Source organism: Zosterops lateralis (genome assembly GCF_965231275.1).
Source record: "Zosterops lateralis genome assembly, contig: HAP1_HAP1_SCAFFOLD_331, whole genome shotgun sequence".
NCBI lineage: Eukaryota > Metazoa > Chordata > Aves > Passeriformes > Zosteropidae > Zosterops > Zosterops lateralis.
In genome coordinates this window covers 1-18,225 of record NW_028154367.1, presented here as the reverse complement: position 1 = coordinate 18,225, position 18,225 = coordinate 1, and the positions used below count along the sequence as shown (strand labels likewise).

The window sequence follows — 18,225 nt, the reverse complement described above, 5'->3', positions numbered from 1 at the left end:
CTGCCCCTTGACGTGGCCAGGGGAAGCCGCGGAGGCCAAACGGGAGCCCAGCCCGAGCCAGGGGAGCCTTCTGAGGAGCAGCTGCTGGAGCAGCAAGCGTCCTGGAGCCAGCAGGGCTCATCCCACAGCTGCCAGGACGCTGTGCCGGCTGTGCCAGCTGGCAACAGCCCCAGCCTGGTGGTGGAGACCATCCTCGAGACACCGAGGAGCTGCCTCCATCCCCTGGAAGCTGCCCCAGCAGAGCCCTTGACTACCTCCAAGGGCTCTCTAATAGCAGGTGAGATCTCCTCAGGAGCTCTCTCAGGCTCCTGAGGGGCATCCCCACGCCAGGCCAGGGCCCCTGAGAGCGGCCTAGTCCCCGGCTGTTTCCAGGCTGCCACGGCTTCGAAAACCCCTCTCTGCTTTGCAGCTGCTCCTGGGAGCCCCCTGTGCCAAGCCTCGGGCTGTAGCCCCGGCCGTCCTCGGGAGCTGAGCGCAGCCCAGGACGCCGGGGACGGCAACGGTGCCGCCCTGCCCCGCCGCAGCGCGGCTCCTGCAGCCGCCTGTGCGCGCTGCCCCGGCCCAGCACCGCCGCTCGCCGGCCCCTCGGCTGCAGGGCGGGGGCCGCTGCCCGGCGCGCAGCAGGAAGCAGGTCAGAGCGAGGCGGCCCGCGCCGGCCCGGCCCGCTTGGCTGGCGGGTTCCTTCACTCGGGGGCGGGGGGCGGGGGGCGGGGGGGTGGTTCCTGGGCGCAAGGCTGATGCCTCGCTCTTGGCCGCAGGGCAAGGGAAGGAGCTGCAGGAGCTGTACCAGTTGGGCCCGCAGCTGGGCAGCGGCGGCTTCGGCACCGTTTTTGCGGGCATCCGCCTCTCCGACGGGAGGCCGGTAAGTGGCCGAGAGGGCAGGGGACGGGAGGGCAGGGCGTGCGAGGCAGGGCAGGGGCCGGGAGCGGCAGGGCCGGAGCTCAGCCCCCCTGTCTGGATGCCTTGCAGGTGGCCATCAAGCGCGTGGCCAGGGAGAGCGTCCTGCAGTGGGTCGAGCTGGTGAGTGAGCGGGGCCGGCGGGGCAGAGCGGGGCGTGGCGCCCGAACATCATCCCCCGGGCGGGAGGAATCCCCATCACCAGGGAGGCTGCCCAAGAGGGCACGGGGGCATGCCAGGCAGGGGGCAGCCACAGGGCGGCATCAGGCCTGCCGGAGGCATTTTCTCCTCCTCACAGCCCGACGGCACCCCTGTTCCGATGGAGATCGCGCTGATGGAGAGGGTGGGCTCCGGCTGCTACAACATCATCCAGCTCCTGGACTGGTTCGAGCTGCCTGACAGCTTCCTGCTGGTGATGGAGCGTCCGGAGCGGTCGCAGGATCTCCTGCAGTTCCTGCTGGAGCAGGGGGTCCTGTGCGAGGAGATGGCGCGCTGGCTTTTCTGCCAGGTGCTGGAGGCCGTGCGGCACTGCACCGCCTGCGGCGTCCTGCACCGGGACATCAAGCCGGAGAACCTCCTCGTAGACCCGGAGAGCGGCGACCTGAAGCTCATCGACTTCGGTTGCGGCACCTTCCTCCAGGAGCGGGCCTACACGCGCTTTGCCGGTGAGCCACAGCCCGGGCCCTGCTCCCGGTGCCGGGCGCTGCAGGGAGGGCCCCGTTCCCTCCTGGGCCGCGGGGTGCGGCCTTCAGCCGCCTGCCGGCCGCCCTGTGCCACGGGGCACGTGCCCTGGCCCAGGAGCCGCCTGCCGGCCCTGCCCACAGAGGGGGGCCGCAAAAGCCAGGCCCCGGCCCCTGGGCTCGGCAGGCCCCACACGGGCTGGGGCTGCTCCGCCGGCCTTCTCTGCCTTGCACAACGGTTTCCTGGCTGGGGCCGCTTGGCTGGGGGACGTGGGCCGGCCTCGGGGGGAAGTTGTGGCCGCCGGTGCAGCCCCTGCCTCTGGCAGGAGGCCGGCGCCAGGCTCTGGAAGCCGGCGGCCTGCGGCTGGACAGCACTGCCCGTGTCCCCTAGGAACACGCGCCTACAGCCCGCCCGAGTGGATCGGCCTCGGCTGCTACCGCGGCGACTCGGCCACCGTCTGGTCCCTGGGCGTGCTGCTGTACGGCATGGTGTGCGGGTGCCTCCCCTTCAGGGACGACCGGGACATCGTCTTGGGGCAGCTCTGCTTCGGGTGCCAGGTCTCTCCAGGTGGGTAGGCGGCCTCCAGAAGGCAGGCTCGGGCACAGGGCGGCGCGCAGCAGCCCGGCGCGGGCCCCGGGCGGCTCCGCGGGACCTGCCCTCCCGGGCTGGCCGCAGGAGGTGGCCCGTGCCCACGGGGTCAGGGTGGCACACGGGGCTGAAGGAGGCGGCCGCGTCCCGCCACGCCGCTCTCCCGCACAGGGCAGGGCGGGTCGGGAGGCCAGGGCGCGGCTCTGAGCACGGGCAGGACGGCCCGGGCCCCGCGGGCGCCTTCCGCAACTGACCGGCGCTTTCTGCCTTCCCTCCCTGTCCAGCGTGCCAACACCTGATCTGCTGGTGTTTGTCCAAGCACCCCGCGGACAGGCCGGCGCTGGAGGAGATCTTGCTCCACCCCTGGGTGCACGGCAGCCGTTTTTGAGGCCTTGCCGGAGCCTCTGCAGCACCCAGTTACCCCGTCCCACGCAGGACTCGGGAAACAACACCACCAGAAACCAAAAAAATAAAACAACCGCCAACCCATTCCGGGCCCTCAAGTCTGCTCCTTGTCGGCAACTTCAGCCAAAGAAACCTTTTGGGAAAAGGGGGAGTCAGAGTGTTCCCCTCAGTCTCCTTCGAGGAGTGACCACTTGCCCCTCATGGCTTGCCCTAAAATGGCGGCCCCTCGCTCAGCCTGGCGCTCCATCGTGAGGGGACATTGGGGCTCGGCTGGGAGTGGAAATGGTCTCAAATGGCCTTGAGCTCCTGTTCTAGGGAACCATGGCAGCACTGGGGAGGGAGGGAGGGCGAGCCTGTTCCTGGTGACCTGAAACGTGGTTCCTGCTGTGTGCCAGGGCCTTTCTGCCTGCTGGCCTGGGGGATCACCCTCTCTGAGCTCAGCCCCACGCCCACCTCCTTCCCGCGCCTCCTTCCGAACAGCATCGGCTGTGGACGCGTCCCCTGCTGCCGTCCCCTGGCCAGGGGCCTCGTGGCTCCCGCCAGACCCTTCTTCCTCCCCAGGGAGCCTCCTCCCAGCTCAGGGGGGTGCCCCCCACAGCTCAGCACTCTCCAGCTCAGCCCCTCTAGAGCCGGGCCGCTCTCCGAGCCCCACGTGCCCTGAGCCAAGCGCGGATTGGCCACAGCCACCCCACGTAAATGGACTTCCTCTGACAAGGGGAAAAGGACCGGCCAAACCTCAGCTCGGGCCATAAGGAGAGGAGACTTCAGACCGCTCAGGGAACTGGGAAGCAGGGTGCCCAGGGAAAATGCTTTGGAAGGCGCTGGCCTCCACCAGTGCTGGTCACTAATGGAGACATCACCTCCTAAGGGCACAGGAGCGGGTGATTCCCAAAGGGCGGAAGCCAAACGGGCGAGGCAGAAGGCTGGCTGGCCTGAACAGGCATCTTCTCTGGGAAAGAGGACCCAAAAGGAAGCCGTGTGCCCACTGGAATCTAGGTCAGGAGAAGAATGCACAGACGCTTCTTGCCACTGAAGGGACAAATTTGGTGTGCTGAAAGCTCAGCTGGAGAGGAAGGGGGGCCAGAAATGCGGGGCACAAGAAAACCAGTGTTTTTAAATACATTAAAGGAAAAAAAACGTTGTAAAAATAACAGTGCCCCCTACCTGGATGTGGAAGGTCACCTCACAAACAGGGACAGAGACAAGGGTACAGGTGTTTCATGCGTTCTTTGCCTCTGCCTTCAACACTCATCCCTCCCTTCCCAGTGGAAAGCCATTGCATTGTACCAAGGGACACAGCCAAAGCTTTGGAAGAGGGCAAGCCCTGCTCAGCAGAAACCAAACCACCCCAGCTGGATTGAGGGCATCCCCTTCCAAACCCAACAGGTGCCAGCAGCGTTTGGGAAGAAAGGAAATCTATCCCAGTCAAAACCAGAGCAGCGGGAGCACCAGGAGCGCTCCCTGGCAAATCCCGATTTATTGAGAACACAGGCACTGCACAAGTCAGGGAGCTGCTAACAAAAAACGCTTCCAGCCCTGGACAGGTGTTTCAAGGGGAGCTCCCCAGAGACAGAGGAACTTCAAGTCCCTTTGACTCTGGAGGATCTTCTCAGGCACACAGCAGTGGGCGTTTGCAGTCGGTAACGCGGCAGCGTCCTGGGAGCCGTGCACTTGGACACTGCCGGCAGCGGCACCGTTCCCGATGGGACACCACTCGCTCCAGGAAAGGATCCATTGCAACAGCCTGAGCTGCGGTTCCACTTCCAGGCTTTTTCTGGCCACGTCCATCTTCAGGGCTGAGCCAGCCCCGCTGAGCCCTGAGGCGGGCGGGGCCGTGACAACACAAAGGGCCCGCGCGCTGGCGGGAGGCAGGGCCGTGATGTCCCACGGCCGCCCTGGCCACGGCACTGTGACATCACCGTGCCAAGCCTATAAAAGCCGGGCCGGCACCCGCAGCTGCCAGTGCAGCCGCGATAGCGCATGCCGGAGCCATGAGTGACGGCGGTGTCCTGCTAGCTGCACTTGTCCTGCTGCTGGCCGCTGTGGCTGTCGGGTGGGCCCTTGGCCACCGGCAACCACGGAGGCGGCAGTCACGGACACGGGAGACGACCGAGCGCCCGCGGGTCCGGCCCGCGGGCTCACGGAGGAACCGGGGAGCCCCTGCGGCTCCCGGGTCCCCCAGGCCTCGGGCGGCCCCTGGCAAGCGGCCACGTGGTCCCGCGAGCCCCCTGCACAGCCCCTGCGGCTGCCGGCCCTGCGTGGCGGCGGCCCAGGAGCTGCAGGAACTGCTGCTGCTGCTCCGGGCTGGCCATGGGACGTGTGCGCCGCTCTACTCTGGGATGTGGCAGGCCTTGTCCAAAGAGCTGGAGGAGCTGCTGAAGCGAGGCCACCTGCCCTGCTGCGGCTCCTCCAGAAGCCTCCATCCCCCCGAGAGGCTGCTCCCAGCCACGGTCTCCGCCGCTGGGAGAGCCTCAACCCTTGCAAGGATGGCACAGCAGCGCACACCCGCCATCCATGCAGGGAGCTCAGGCTGTCAGAGAGCCTCCATCCTGCCAGGAGCCTCTGCCATCTCTGACAGCCTCCAGCCCTCGCAGAGGCTCAGGGAGACCTGTCAGCCTGCACAAGGTGCAGAGCCTACGGACAGGTCTCCAGGCTCCCTTGGACCCACGGACTTCAACCTGAGCCCGGGCACAAGCCTGCCCCTTGACGTGGCCAGGGGAAGCCGCGGAGGCCAAACGGGAGCCCAGCCCGAGCCAGGGGAGCCTTCTGAGGAGCAGCTGCTGGAGCAGCAAGCGTCCTGGAGCCAGCAGGGCTCATCCCACAGCTGCCAGGACGCTGTGCCGGCTGTGCCAGCTGGCAACAGCCCCAGCCTGGTGGTGGAGACCATCCTCGAGACACCGAGGAGCTGCCTCCATCCCCTGGAAGCTGCCCCAGCAGAGCCCTTGACTACCTCCAAGGGCTCTCTAATAGCAGGTGAGATCTCCTCAGGAGCTCTCTCAGGCTCCTGAGGGGCATCCCCACGCCAGGCCAGGGCCCCTGAGAGCGGCCTAGTCCCCGGCTGTTTCCAGGCTGCCACGGCTTCGAAAACCCCTCTCTGCTTTGCAGCTGCTCCTGGGAGCCCCCTGTGCCAAGCCTCGGGCTGTAGCCCCGGCCGTCCTCGGGAGCTGAGCGCAGCCCAGGACGCCGGGGACGGCAACGGTGCCGCCCTGCCCCGCCGCAGCGCGGCTCCTGCAGCCGCCTGTGCGCGCTGCCCCGGCCCAGCACCGCCGCTCGCCGGCCCCTCGGCTGCAGGGCGGGGGCCGCTGCCCGGCGCGCAGCAGGAAGCAGGTCAGAGCGAGGCGGCCCGCGCCGGCCCGGCCCGCTTGGCTGGCGGGTTCCTTCACTCGGGGGCGGGGGGCGGGGGGCGGGGGGGTGGTTCCTGGGCGCAAGGCTGATGCCTCGCTCTTGGCCGCAGGGCAAGGGAAGGAGCTGCAGGAGCTGTACCAGTTGGGCCCGCAGCTGGGCAGCGGCGGCTTCGGCACCGTTTTTGCGGGCATCCGCCTCTCCGACGGGAGGCCGGTAAGTGGCCGAGAGGGCAGGGGACGGGAGGGCAGGGCGTGCGAGGCAGGGCAGGGGCCGGGAGCGGCAGGGCCGGAGCTCAGCCCCCCTGTCTGGATGCCTTGCAGGTGGCCATCAAGCGCGTGGCCAGGGAGAGCGTCCTGCAGTGGGTCGAGCTGGTGAGTGAGCGGGGCCGGCGGGGCAGAGCGGGGCGTGGCGCCCGAGCATCATCCCCCGGGCGGGAGGAATCCCCATCACCAGGGAGGCTGCCCAAGAGGGCACGGGGGCATGCCAGGCAGGGGGCAGCCACAGGGCGGCATCAGGCCTGCCGGAGGCATTTTCTCCTCCTCACAGCCCGACGGCACCCCTGTTCCGATGGAGATCGCGCTGATGGAGAGGGTGGGCTCCGGCTGCTACAACATCATCCAGCTCCTGGACTGGTTCGAGCTGCCTGACAGCTTCCTGCTGGTGATGGAGCGTCCGGAGCGGTCGCAGGATCTCCTGCAGTTCCTGCTGGAGCAGGGGGTCCTGTGCGAGGAGATGGCGCGCTGGCTTTTCTGCCAGGTGCTGGAGGCCGTGCGGCACTGCACCGCCTGCGGCGTCCTGCACCGGGACATCAAGCCGGAGAACCTCCTCGTAGACCCGGAGAGCGGCGACCTGAAGCTCATCGACTTCGGTTGCGGCACCTTCCTCCAGGAGCGGGCCTACACGCGCTTTGCCGGTGAGCCACAGCCCGGGCCCTGCTCCCGGTGCCGGGCGCTGCAGGGAGGGCCCCGTTCCCTCCTGGGCCGCGGGGTGCGGCCTTCAGCCGCCTGCCGGCCGCCCTGTGCCACGGGGCACGTGCCCTGGCCCAGGAGCCGCCTGCCGGCCCTGCCCACAGAGGGGGGCCGCAAAAGCCAGGCCCCGGCCCCTGGGCTCGGCAGGCCCCACACGGGCTGGGGCTGCTCCGCCGGCCTTCTCTGCCTTGCACAACGGTTTCCTGGCTGGGGCCGCTTGGCTGGGGGACGTGGGCCGGCCTCGGGGGGAAGTTGTGGCCGCCGGTGCAGCCCCTGCCTCTGGCAGGAGGCCGGCGCCAGGCTCTGGAAGCCGGCGGCCTGCGGCTGGACAGCACTGCCCGTGTCCCCTAGGAACACGCGCCTACAGCCCGCCCGAGTGGATCGGCCTCGGCTGCTACCGCGGCGACTCGGCCACCGTCTGGTCCCTGGGCGTGCTGCTGTACGGCATGGTGTGCGGGTGCCTCCCCTTCAGGGACGACCGGGACATCGTCTTGGGGCAGCTCTGCTTCGGGTGCCAGGTCTCTCCAGGTGGGTAGGCGGCCTCCAGAAGGCAGGCTCGGGCACAGGGCGGCGCGCAGCAGCCCGGCGCGGGCCCCGGGCGGCTCCGCGGGACCTGCCCTCCCGGGCTGGCCGCAGGAGGTGGCCCGTGCCCACGGGGTCAGGGTGGCACACGGGGCTGAAGGAGGCGGCCGCGGCCCGCCACGCCGCTCTCCCGCACAGGGCAGGGCGGGTCGGGAGGCCAGGGCGCGGCTCTGAGCACGGGCAGGACGGCCCGGGCCCCGCGGGCGCCTTCCGCAACTGACCGGCGCTTTCTGCCTTCCCTCCCTGTCCAGCGTGCCAACACCTGATCTGCTGGTGTTTGTCCAAGCACCCCGCGGACAGGCCGGCGCTGGAGGAGATCTTGCTCCACCCCTGGGTGCACGGCAGCCGTTTTTGAGGCCTTGCCGGAGCCTCTGCAGCACCCAGTTACCCCGTCCCACGCAGGACTCGGGAAACAACACCACCAGAAACCAAAAAAATAAAACAACCGCCAACCCATTCCGGGCCCTCAAGTCTGCTCCTTGTCGGCAACTTCAGCCAAAGAAACCTTTTGGGAAAAGGGGGAGTCAGAGTGTTCCCCTCAGTCTCCTTCGAGGAGTGACCACTTGCCCCTCATGGCTTGCCCTAAAATGGCGGCCCCTCGCTCAGCCTGGCGCTCCATCGTGAGGGGACATTGGGGCTCGGCTGGGAGTGGAAATGGTCTCAAATGGCCTTGAGCTCCTGTTCTAGGGAACCATGGCAGCACTGGGGAGGGAGGGAGGGAGGGCGAGCCTGTTCCTGGTGACCTGAAACGTGGTTCCTGCTGTGTGCCAGGGCCTTTCTGCCTGCTGGCCTGGGGGATCACCCTCTCTGAGCTCAGCCCCACGCCCACCTCCTTCCCGCGCCTCCTTCCGAACAGCATCGGCTGTGGACGCGTCCCCTGCTGCCGTCCCCTGGCCAGGGGCCTCGTGGCTCCCGCCAGACCCTTCTTCCTCCCCAGGGAGCCTCCTCCCAGCTCAGGGGGGTGCCCCCCACAGCTCAGCACTCTCCAGCTCAGCCCCTCTAGAGCCGGGCCGCTCTCCGAGCCCCACGTGCCCTGAGCCAAGCGCGGATTGGCCACAGCCACCCCACGTAAATGGACTTCCTCTGACAAGGGGAAAAGGACCGGCCAAACCTCAGCTCGGGCCATAAGGAGAGGAGACTTCAGACCGCTCAGGGAACTGGGAAGCAGGGTGCCCAGGGAAAATGCTTTGGAAGGCGCTGGCCTCCACCAGTGCTGGTCACTAATGGAGACATCACCTCCTAAGGGCACAGGAGCGGGTGATTCCCAAAGGGCGGAAGCCAAACGGGCGAGGCAGAAGGCTGGCTGGCCTGAACAGGCATCTTCTCTGGGAAAGAGGACCCAAAAGGAAGCCGTGTGCCCACTGGAATCTAGGTCAGGAGAAGAATACACAGACGCTTCTTGCCACTGAAGGGACAAATTTGGTGTGCTGAAAGCTCAGCTGGAGAGGAAGGGGGGCCAGAAATGCGGGGCACAAGAAAACCAGTGTTTTTAAATACATTAAAGGAAAAAAAACGTTGTAAAAATAACAGTGCCCCCTACCTGGATGTGGAAGGTCACCTCACAAACAGGGACAGAGACAAGGGTACAGGTGTTTCATGCGTTCTTTGCCTCTGCCTTCAACACTCATCCCTCCCTTCCCAGTGGAAAGCCATTGCATTGTACCAAGGGACACAGCCAAAGCTTTGGAAGAGGGCAAGCCCTGCTCAGCAGAAACCAAACCACCCCAGCTGGATTGAGGGCATCCCCTTCCAAACCCAACAGGTGCCAGCAGCGTTTGGGAAGAAAGGAAATCTATCCCAGTCAAAACCAGAGCAGCGGGAGCACCAGGAGCGCTCCCTGGCAAATCCCGATTTATTGAGAACACAGGCACTGCACAAGTCAGGGAGCTGCTAACAAAAAACGCTTCCAGCCCTGGACAGGTGTTTCAAGGGGAGCTCCCCAGAGACAGAGGAACTTCAAGTCCCTTTGACTCTGGAGGATCTTCTCAGGCACACAGCAGTGGGCGTTTGCAGTCGGTAACGCGGCAGCGTCCTGGGAGCCGTGCACTTGGACACTGCCGGCAGCGGCACCGTTCCCGATGGGACACCACTCGCTCCAGGAAAGGATCCATTGCAACAGCCTGAGCTGCGGTTCCACTTCCAGGCTTTTTCTGGCCACGTCCATCTTCAGGGCTGAGCCAGCCCCGCTGAGCCCTGAGGCGGGCGGGGCCGTGACAACACAAAGGGCCCGCGCGCTGGCGGGAGGCAGGGCCGTGATGTCCCACGGCCGCCCTGGCCACGGCACTGTGACATCACCGTGCCAAGCCTATAAAAGCCGGGCCGGCACCCGCAGCTGCCAGTGCAGCCGCGATAGCGCATGCCGGAGCCATGAGTGACGGCGGTGTCCTGCTAGCTGCACTTGTCCTGCTGCTGGCCGCTGTGGCTGTCGGGTGGGCCCTTGGCCACCGGCAACCACGGAGGCGGCAGTCACGGACACGGGAGACGACCGAGCGCCCGCGGGTCCGGCCCGCGGGCTCACGGAGGAACCGGGGAGCCCCTGCGGCTCCCGGGTCCCCCAGGCCTCGGGCGGCCCCTGGCAAGCGGCCACGTGGTCCCGCGAGCCCCCTGCACAGCCCCTGCGGCTGCCGGCCCTGCGTGGCGGCGGCCCAGGAGCTGCAGGAACTGCTGCTGCTGCTCCGGGCTGGCCATGGGACGTGTGCGCCGCTCTACTCTGGGATGTGGCAGGCCTTGTCCAAAGAGCTGGAGGAGCTGCTGAAGCGAGGCCACCTGCCCTGCTGCGGCTCCTCCAGAAGCCTCCATCCCCCCGAGAGGCTGCTCCCAGCCACGGTCTCCGCCGCTGGGAGAGCCTCAACCCTTGCAAGGATGGCACAGCAGCGCACACCCGCCATCCATGCAGGGAGCTCAGGCTGTCAGAGAGCCTCCATCCTGCCAGGAGCCTCTGCCATCTCTGACAGCCTCCAGCCCTCGCAGAGGCTCAGGGAGACCTGTCAGCCTGCACAAGGTGCAGAGCCTACGGACAGGTCTCCAGGCTCCCTTGGACCCACGGACTTCAACCTGAGCCCGGGCACAAGCCTGCCCCTTGACGTGGCCAGGGGAAGCCGCGGAGGCCAAACGGGAGCCCAGCCCGAGCCAGGGGAGCCTTCTGAGGAGCAGCTGCTGGAGCAGCAAGCGTCCTGGAGCCAGCAGGGCTCATCCCACAGCTGCCAGGACGCTGTGCCGGCTGTGCCAGCTGGCAACAGCCCCAGCCTGGTGGTGGAGACCATCCTCGAGACACCGAGGAGCTGCCTCCATCCCCTGGAAGCTGCCCCAGCAGAGCCCTTGACTACCTCCAAGGGCTCTCTAATAGCAGGTGAGATCTCCTCAGGAGCTCTCTCAGGCTCCTGAGGGGCATCCCCACGCCAGGCCAGGGCCCCTGAGAGCGGCCTAGTCCCCGGCTGTTTCCAGGCTGCCACGGCTTCGAAAACCCCTCTCTGCTTTGCAGCTGCTCCTGGGAGCCCCCTGTGCCAAGCCTCGGGCTGTAGCCCCGGCCGTCCTCGGGAGCTGAGCGCAGCCCAGGACGCCGGGGACGGCAACGGTGCCGCCCTGCCCCGCCGCAGCGCGGCTCCTGCAGCCGCCTGTGCGCGCTGCCCCGGCCCAGCACCGCCGCTCGCCGGCCCCTCGGCTGCAGGGCGGGGGCCGCTGCCCGGCGCGCAGCAGGAAGCAGGTCAGAGCGAGGCGGCCCGCGCCGGCCCGGCCCGCTTGGCTGGCGGGTTCCTTCACTCGGGGGCGGGGGGCGGGGGGCGGGGGGCGGGGGGGTGGTTCCTGGGCGCAAGGCTGATGCCTCGCTCTTGGCCGCAGGGCAAGGGAAGGAGCTGCAGGAGCTGTACCAGTTGGGCCCGCAGCTGGGCAGCGGCGGCTTCGGCACCGTTTTTGCGGGCATCCGCCTCTCCGACGGGAGGCCGGTAAGTGGCCGAGAGGGCAGGGGACGGGAGGGCAGGGCGTGCGAGGCAGGGCAGGGGCCGGGAGCGGCAGGGCCGGAGCTCAGCCCCCCTGTCTGGATGCCTTGCAGGTGGCCATCAAGCGCGTGGCCAGGGAGAGCGTCCTGCAGTGGGTCGAGCTGGTGAGTGAGCGGGGCCGGCGGGGCAGAGCGGGGCGTGGCGCCCGAGCATCATCCCCCGGGCGGGAGGAATCCCCATCACCAGGGAGGCTGCCCAAGAGGGCACGGGGGCATGCCAGGCAGGGGGCAGCCACAGGGCGGCATCAGGCCTGCCGGAGGCATTTTCTCCTCCTCACAGCCCGACGGCACCCCTGTTCCGATGGAGATCGCGCTGATGGAGAGGGTGGGCTCCGGCTGCTACAACATCATCCAGCTCCTGGACTGGTTCGAGCTGCCTGACAGCTTCCTGCTGGTGATGGAGCGTCCGGAGCGGTCGCAGGATCTCCTGCAGTTCCTGCTGGAGCAGGGGGTCCTGTGCGAGGAGATGGCGCGCTGGCTTTTCTGCCAGGTGCTGGAGGCCGTGCGGCACTGCACCGCCTGCGGCGTCCTGCACCGGGACATCAAGCCGGAGAACCTCCTCGTAGACCCGGAGAGCGGCGACCTGAAGCTCATCGACTTCGGTTGCGGCACCTTCCTCCAGGAGCGGGCCTACACGCGCTTTGCCGGTGAGCCACAGCCCGGGCCCTGCTCCCGGTGCCGGGCGCTGCAGGGAGGGCCCCGTTCCCTCCTGGGCCGCGGGGTGCGGCCTTCAGCCGCCTGCCGGCCGCCCTGTGCCACGGGGCACGTGCCCTGGCCCAGGAGCCGCCTGCCGGCCCTGCCCACAGAGGGGGGCCGCAAAAGCCAGGCCCCGGCCCCTGGGCTCGGCAGGCCCCACACGGGCTGGGGCTGCTCCGCCGGCCTTCTCTGCCTTGCACAACGGTTTCCTGGCTGGGGCCGCTTGGCTGGGGGACGTGGGCCGGCCTCGGGGGGAAGTTGTGGCCGCCGGTGCAGCCCCTGCCTCTGGCAGGAGGCCGGCGCCAGGCTCTGGAAGCCGGCGGCCTGCGGCTGGACAGCACTGCCCGTGTCCCCTAGGAACACGCGCCTACAGCCCGCCCGAGTGGATCGGCCTCGGCTGCTACCGCGGCGACTCGGCCACCGTCTGGTCCCTGGGCGTGCTGCTGTACGGCATGGTGTGCGGGTGCCTCCCCTTCAGGGACGACCGGGACATCGTCTTGGGGCAGCTCTGCTTCGGGTGCCAGGTCTCTCCAGGTGGGTAGGCGGCCTCCAGAAGGCAGGCTCGGGCACAGGGCGGCGCGCAGCAGCCCGGCGCGGGCCCCGGGCGGCTCCGCGGGACCTGCCCTCCCGGGCTGGCCGCAGGAGGTGGCCCGTGCCCACGGGGTCAGGGTGGCACACGGGGCTGAAGGAGGCGGCCGCGTCCCGCCACGCCGCTCTCCCGCACAGGGCAGGGCGGGTCGGGAGGCCAGGGCGCGGCTCTGAGCACGGGCAGGACGGCCCGGGCCCCGCGGGCGCCTTCCGCAACTGACCGGCGCTTTCTGCCTTCCCTCCCTGTCCAGCGTGCCAACACCTGATCTGCTGGTGTTTGTCCAAGCACCCCGCGGACAGGCCGGCGCTGGAGGAGATCTTGCTCCACCCCTGGGTGCACGGCAGCCGTTTTTGAGGCCTTGCCGGAGCCTCTGCAGCACCCAGTTACCCCGTCCCACGCAGGACTCGGGAAACAACACCACCAGAAACCAAAAAAATAAAACAACCGCCAACCCATTCCGGGCCCTCAAGTCTGCTCCTTGTCGGCAACTTCAGCCAAAGAAACCTTTTGGGAAAAGGGGGAGTCAGAGTGTTCCCCTCAGTCTCCTTCGAGGAGTGACCACTTGCCCCTCATGGCTTGCCCTAAAATGGCGGCCCCTCGCTCAGCCTGGCGCTCCATCGTGAGGGGACATTGGGGCTCGGCTGGGAGTGGAAATGGTCTCAAATGGCCTTGAGCTCCTGTTCTAGGGAACCATGGCAGCACTGGGGAGGGAGGGAGGGAGGGCGAGCCTGTTCCTGGTGACCTGAAACGTGGTTCCTGCTGTGTGCCAGGGCCTTTCTGCCTGCTGGCCTGGGGGATCACCCTCTCTGAGCTCAGCCCCACGCCCACCTCCTTCCCGCGCCTCCTTCCGAACAGCATCGGCTGTGGACGCGTCCCCTGCTGCCGTCCCCTGGCCAGGGGCCTCGTGGCTCCCGCCAGACCCTTCTTCCTCCCCAGGGAGCCTCCTCCCAGCTCAGGGGGGTGCCCCCCACAGCTCAGCACTCTCCAGCTCAGCCCCTCTAGAGCCGGGCCGCTCTCCGAGCCCCACGTGCCCTGAGCCAAGCGCGGATTGGCCACAGCCACCCCACGTAAATGGACTTCCTCTGACAAGGGGAAAAGGACCGGCCAAACCTCAGCTCGGGCCATAAGGAGAGGAGACTTCAGACCGCTCAGGGAACTGGGAAGCAGGGTGCCCAGGGAAAATGCTTTGGAAGGCGCTGGCCTCCACCAGTGCTGGTCACTAATGGAGACATCACCTCCTAAGGGCACAGGAGCGGGTGATTCCCAAAGGGCGGAAGCCAAACGGGCGAGGCAGAAGGCTGGCTGGCCTGAACAGGCATCTTCTCTGGGAAAGAGGACCCAAAAGGAAGCCGTGTGCCCACTGGAATCTAGGTCAGGAGAAGAATACACAGACGCTTCTTGCCACTGAAGGGACAAATTTGGTGTGCTGAAAGCTCAGCTGGAGAGGAAGGGGGGCCAGAAATGCGGGGCACAAGAAAACCAGTGTTTTTAAATACATTAAAGGAAAAAAAACGTTGTAAAAATAACAGTGCCCCCTACCTGGATGTGGAAGGTCACCTCACAAACAGGGACAGAGACAAGGGTACAGGTGTTTCATGCGTTCTTTGCCTCTGCCTTCAACACTCATCCCTCCCTTCCCAGTGGAAAGCCATTGCATTGTACCAAGGGACACAGCCAAAGCTTTGGAAGAGGGCAAGCCCTGCTCAGCAGAAACCAAACCACCCCAGCTGGATTGAGGGCATCCCCTTCCAAACCCAACAGGTGCCAGCAGCGTTTGGGAAGAAAGGAAATCTATCCCAGTCAAAACCAGAGCAGCGGGAGCACCAGGAGCGCTCCCTGGCAAATCCCGATTTATTGAGAACACAGGCACTGCACAAGTCAGGGAGCTGCTAACAAAAAACGCTTCCAGCCCTGGACAGGTGTTTCAAGGGGAGCTCCCCAGAGACAGAGGAACTTCAAGTCCCTTTGACTCTGGAGGATCTTCTCAGGCACACAGCAGTGGGCGTTTGCAGTCGGTAACGCGGCAGCGTCCTGGGAGCCGTGCACTTGGACACTGCCGGCAGCGGCACCGTTCCCGATGGGACACCACTCGCTCCAGGAAAGGATCCATTGCAACAGCCTGAGCTGCGGTTCCACTTCCAGGCTTTTTCTGGCCACGTCCATCTTCAGGGCTGAGCCAGCCCCGCTGAGCCCTGAGGCGGGCGGGGCCGTGACAACACAAAGGGCCCGCGCGCTGGCGGGAGGCAGGGCCGTGATGTCCCACGGCCGCCCTGGCCACGGCACTGTGACATCACCGCGCCAAGCCTATAAAAGCCGGGCCGGCACCCGCAGCTGCCAGTGCAGCCGCGATAGCGCATGCCGGAGCCATGAGTGACGGCGGTGTCCTGCTAGCTGCACTTGTCCTGCTGCTGGCCGCTGTGGCTGTCGGGTGGGCCCTTGGCCACCGGCAACCACGGAGGCGGCAGTCACGGACACGGGAGACGACCGAGCGCCCGCGGGTCCGGCCCGCGGGCTCACGGAGGAACCGGGGAGCCCCTGCGGCTCCCGGGTCCCCCAGGCCTCGGGCGGCCCCTGGCAAGCGGCCACGTGGTCCCGCGAGCCCCCTGCACAGCCCCTGCGGCTGCCGGCCCTGCGTGGCGGCGGCCCAGGAGCTGCAGGAACTGCTGCTGCTGCTCCGGGCTGGCCATGGGACGTGTGCGCCGCTCTACTCTGGGATGTGGCAGGCCTTGTCCAAAGAGCTGGAGGAGCTGCTGAAGCGAGGCCACCTGCCCTGCTGCGGCTCCTCCAGAAGCCTCCATCCCCCCGAGAGGCTGCTCCCAGCCACGGTCTCCGCCGCTGGGAGAGCCTCAACCCTTGCAAGGATGGCACAGCAGCGCACACCCGCCATCCATGCAGGGAGCTCAGGCTGTCAGAGAGCCTCCATCCTGCCAGGAGCCTCTGCCATCTCTGACAGCCTCCAGCCCTCGCAGAGGCTCAGGGAGACCTGTCAGCCTGCACAAGGTGCAGAGCCTACGGACAGGTCTCCAGGCTCCCTTGGACCCACGGACTTCAACCTGAGCCCGGGCACAAGCCTGCCCCTTGACGTGGCCAGGGGAAGCCGCGGAGGCCAAACGGGAGCCCAGCCCGAGCCAGGGGAGCCTTCTGAGGAGCAGCTGCTGGAGCAGCAAGCGTCCTGGAGCCAGCAGGGCTCATCCCACAGCTGCCAGGACGCTGTGCCGGCTGTGCCAGCTGGCAACAGCCCCAGCCTGGTGGTGGAGACCATCCTCGAGACACCGAGGAGCTGCCTCCATCCCCTGGAAGCTGCCCCAGCAGAGCCCTTGACTACCTCCAAGGGCTCTCTAATAGCAGGTGAGATCTCCTCAGGAGCTCTCTCAGGCTCCTGAGGGGCATCCCCACGCCAGGCCAGGGCCCCTGAGAGCGGCCTAGTCCCCGGCTGTTTCCAGGCTGCCACGGCTTCGAAAACCCCTCTCTGCTTTGCAGCTGCTCCTGGGAGCCCCCTGTGCCAAGCCTCGGGCTGTAGCCCCGGCCGTCCTCGGGAGCTGAGCGCAGCCCAGGACGCCGGGGACGGCAACGGTGCCGCCCTGCCCCGCCGCAGCGCGGCTCCTGCAGCCGCCTGTGCGCGCTGCCCCGGCCCAGCACCGCCGCTCGCCGGCCCCTCGGCTGCAGGGCGGGGGCCGCTGCCCGGCGCGCAGCAGGAAGCAGGTCAGAGCGAGGCGGCCCGCGCCGGCCCGGCCCGCTTGGCTGGCGGGTTCCTTCACTCGGGGGCGGGGGGCGGGGGGCGGGGGGGTGGTTCCTGGGCGCAAGGCTGATGCCTCGCTCTTGGCCGCAGGGCAAGGGAAGGAGCTGCAGGAGCTGTACCAGTTGGGCCCGCAGCTGGGCAGCGGCGGCTTCGGCACCGTTTTTGCGGGCATCCGCCTCTCCGACGGGAGGCCGGTAAGTGGCCGAGAGGGCAGGGGACGGGAGGGCAGGGCGTGCGAGGCAGGGCAGGGGCCGGGAGCGGCAGGGCCGGAGCTCAGCCCCCCTGTCTGGATGCCTTGCAGGTGGCCATCAAGCGCGTGGCCAGGGAGAGCGTCCTGCAGTGGGTCGAGCTGGTGAGTGAGCGGGGCCGGCGGGGCAGAGCGGGGCGTGGCGCCCGAGCATCATCCCCCGGGCGGGAGGAATCCCCATCACCAGGGAGGCTGCCCAAGAGGGCACGGGGGCATGCCAGGCAGGGGGCAGCCACAGGGCGGCATCAGGCCTGCCGGAGGCATTTTCTCCTCCTCACAGCCCGACGGCACCCCTGTTCCGATGGAGATCGCGCTGATGGAGAGGGTGGGCTCCGGCTGCTACAACATCATCCAGCTCCTGGACTGGTTCGAGCTGCCTGACAGCTTCCTGCTGGTGATGGAGCGTCCGGAGCGGTCGCAGGATCTCCTGCAGTTCCTGCTGGAGCAGGGGGTCCTGTGCGAGGAGATGGCGCGCTGGCTTTTCTGCCAGGTGCTGGAGGCCGTGCGGCACTGCACCGCCTGCGGCGTCCTGCACCGGGACATCAAGCCGGAGAACCTCCTCGTAGACCCGGAGAGCGGCGACCTGAAGCTCATCGACTTCGGTTGCGGCACCTTCCTCCAGGAGCGGGCCTACACGCGCTTTGCCGGTGAGCCACAGCCCGGGCCCTGCTCCCGGTGCCGGGCGCTGCAGGGAGGGCCCCGTTCCCTCCTGGGCCGCGGGGTGCGGCCTTCAGCCGCCTGCCGGCCGCCCTGTGCCACGGGGCACGTGCCCTGGCCCAGGAGCCGCCTGCCGGCCCTGCCCACAGAGGGGGGCCGCAAAAGCCAGGCCCCGGCCCCTGGGCTCGGCAGGCCCCACACGGGCTGGGGCTGCTCCGCCGGGCCTTCTCTGCCTTGCACAACGGTTTCCTGGCTGGGGCCGCTTGGCTGGGGGACGTGGGCCGGCCTCGGGGGGAAGTTGTGGCCGCCGGTGCAGCCCTGCCTCTGGCAGGAGGCCGGCGCCAGGCTCTGGAAGCCGGCGGCCTGCGGCTGGACAGCACTGCCCGTGTCCCCTAGGAACACGCGCCTACAGCCCGCCCGAGTGGATCGGCCTCGGCTGCTACCGCGGCGACTCGGCCACCGTCTGGTCCCTGGGCGTGCTGCTGTACGGCATGGTGTGCGGGTGCCTCCCCTTCAGGGACGACCGGGACATCGTCTTGGGGCAGCTCTGCTTCGGGTGCCAGGTCTCTCCAGGTGGGTAGGCGGCCTCCAGAAGGCAGGCTCGGGCACAGGGCGGCGCGCAGCAGCCCGGCGCGGGCCCCGGGCGGCTCCGCGGGACCTGCCCTCCCGGGCTGGCCGCAGGAGGTGGCCCGTGCCCACGGGGTCAGGGTGGCACACGGGGCTGAAGGAGGCGGCCGCGTCCCGCCACGCCGCTCTCCCGCACAGGGCAGGGCGGGTCGGGAGGCCAGGGCGCGGCTCTGAGCACGGGCAGGACGGCCCGGGCCCCGCGGGCGCCTT

The 18,225-nt window shown here is 68.0% G+C and overlaps 3 protein-coding genes across 3 annotated transcripts; all 3 read left to right on the top strand.

Moving 5' to 3' along the window:
- Positions 1-1,216: 1,216 nt before the first annotated feature.
- LOC310923799 (serine/threonine-protein kinase pim-1-like) lies at positions 1,217-3,523 on the top strand (the record flags this gene model as incomplete). Its single annotated transcript, XM_083885735.1, has 3 exons — positions 1,217-1,562; positions 1,969-2,145; positions 2,451-3,523. The coding sequence occupies 3 exons, from the start codon at positions 1,217-1,219 to the stop codon at positions 2,552-2,554; spliced, it is 627 nt and encodes a 208-aa protein (XP_083741861.1). The 3' UTR covers positions 2,555-3,523.
- A 2,960-nt stretch (positions 3,524-6,483) lies between these two features.
- Positions 6,484-8,794, top strand: LOC310923797 (serine/threonine-protein kinase pim-1-like; the record flags this gene model as incomplete). The annotated part of the gene is made up of 3 exons (XM_083885733.1): positions 6,484-6,829; positions 7,236-7,412; positions 7,718-8,794. The coding sequence occupies 3 exons, from the start codon at positions 6,484-6,486 to the stop codon at positions 7,819-7,821; spliced, it is 627 nt and encodes a 208-aa protein (XP_083741859.1). The 3' UTR covers positions 7,822-8,794.
- Positions 8,795-11,761: 2,967 nt separating this feature from the next.
- LOC310923800 (serine/threonine-protein kinase pim-1-like) lies at positions 11,762-14,072 on the top strand (the record flags this gene model as incomplete). Its single annotated transcript, XM_083885736.1, has 3 exons — positions 11,762-12,107; positions 12,514-12,690; positions 12,996-14,072. 3 exons carry the CDS (start codon positions 11,762-11,764, stop codon positions 13,097-13,099), a joined length of 627 nt encoding a protein of 208 aa, XP_083741862.1. The 3' UTR covers positions 13,100-14,072.
- Positions 14,073-18,225: the final 4,153 nt, after the last annotated feature.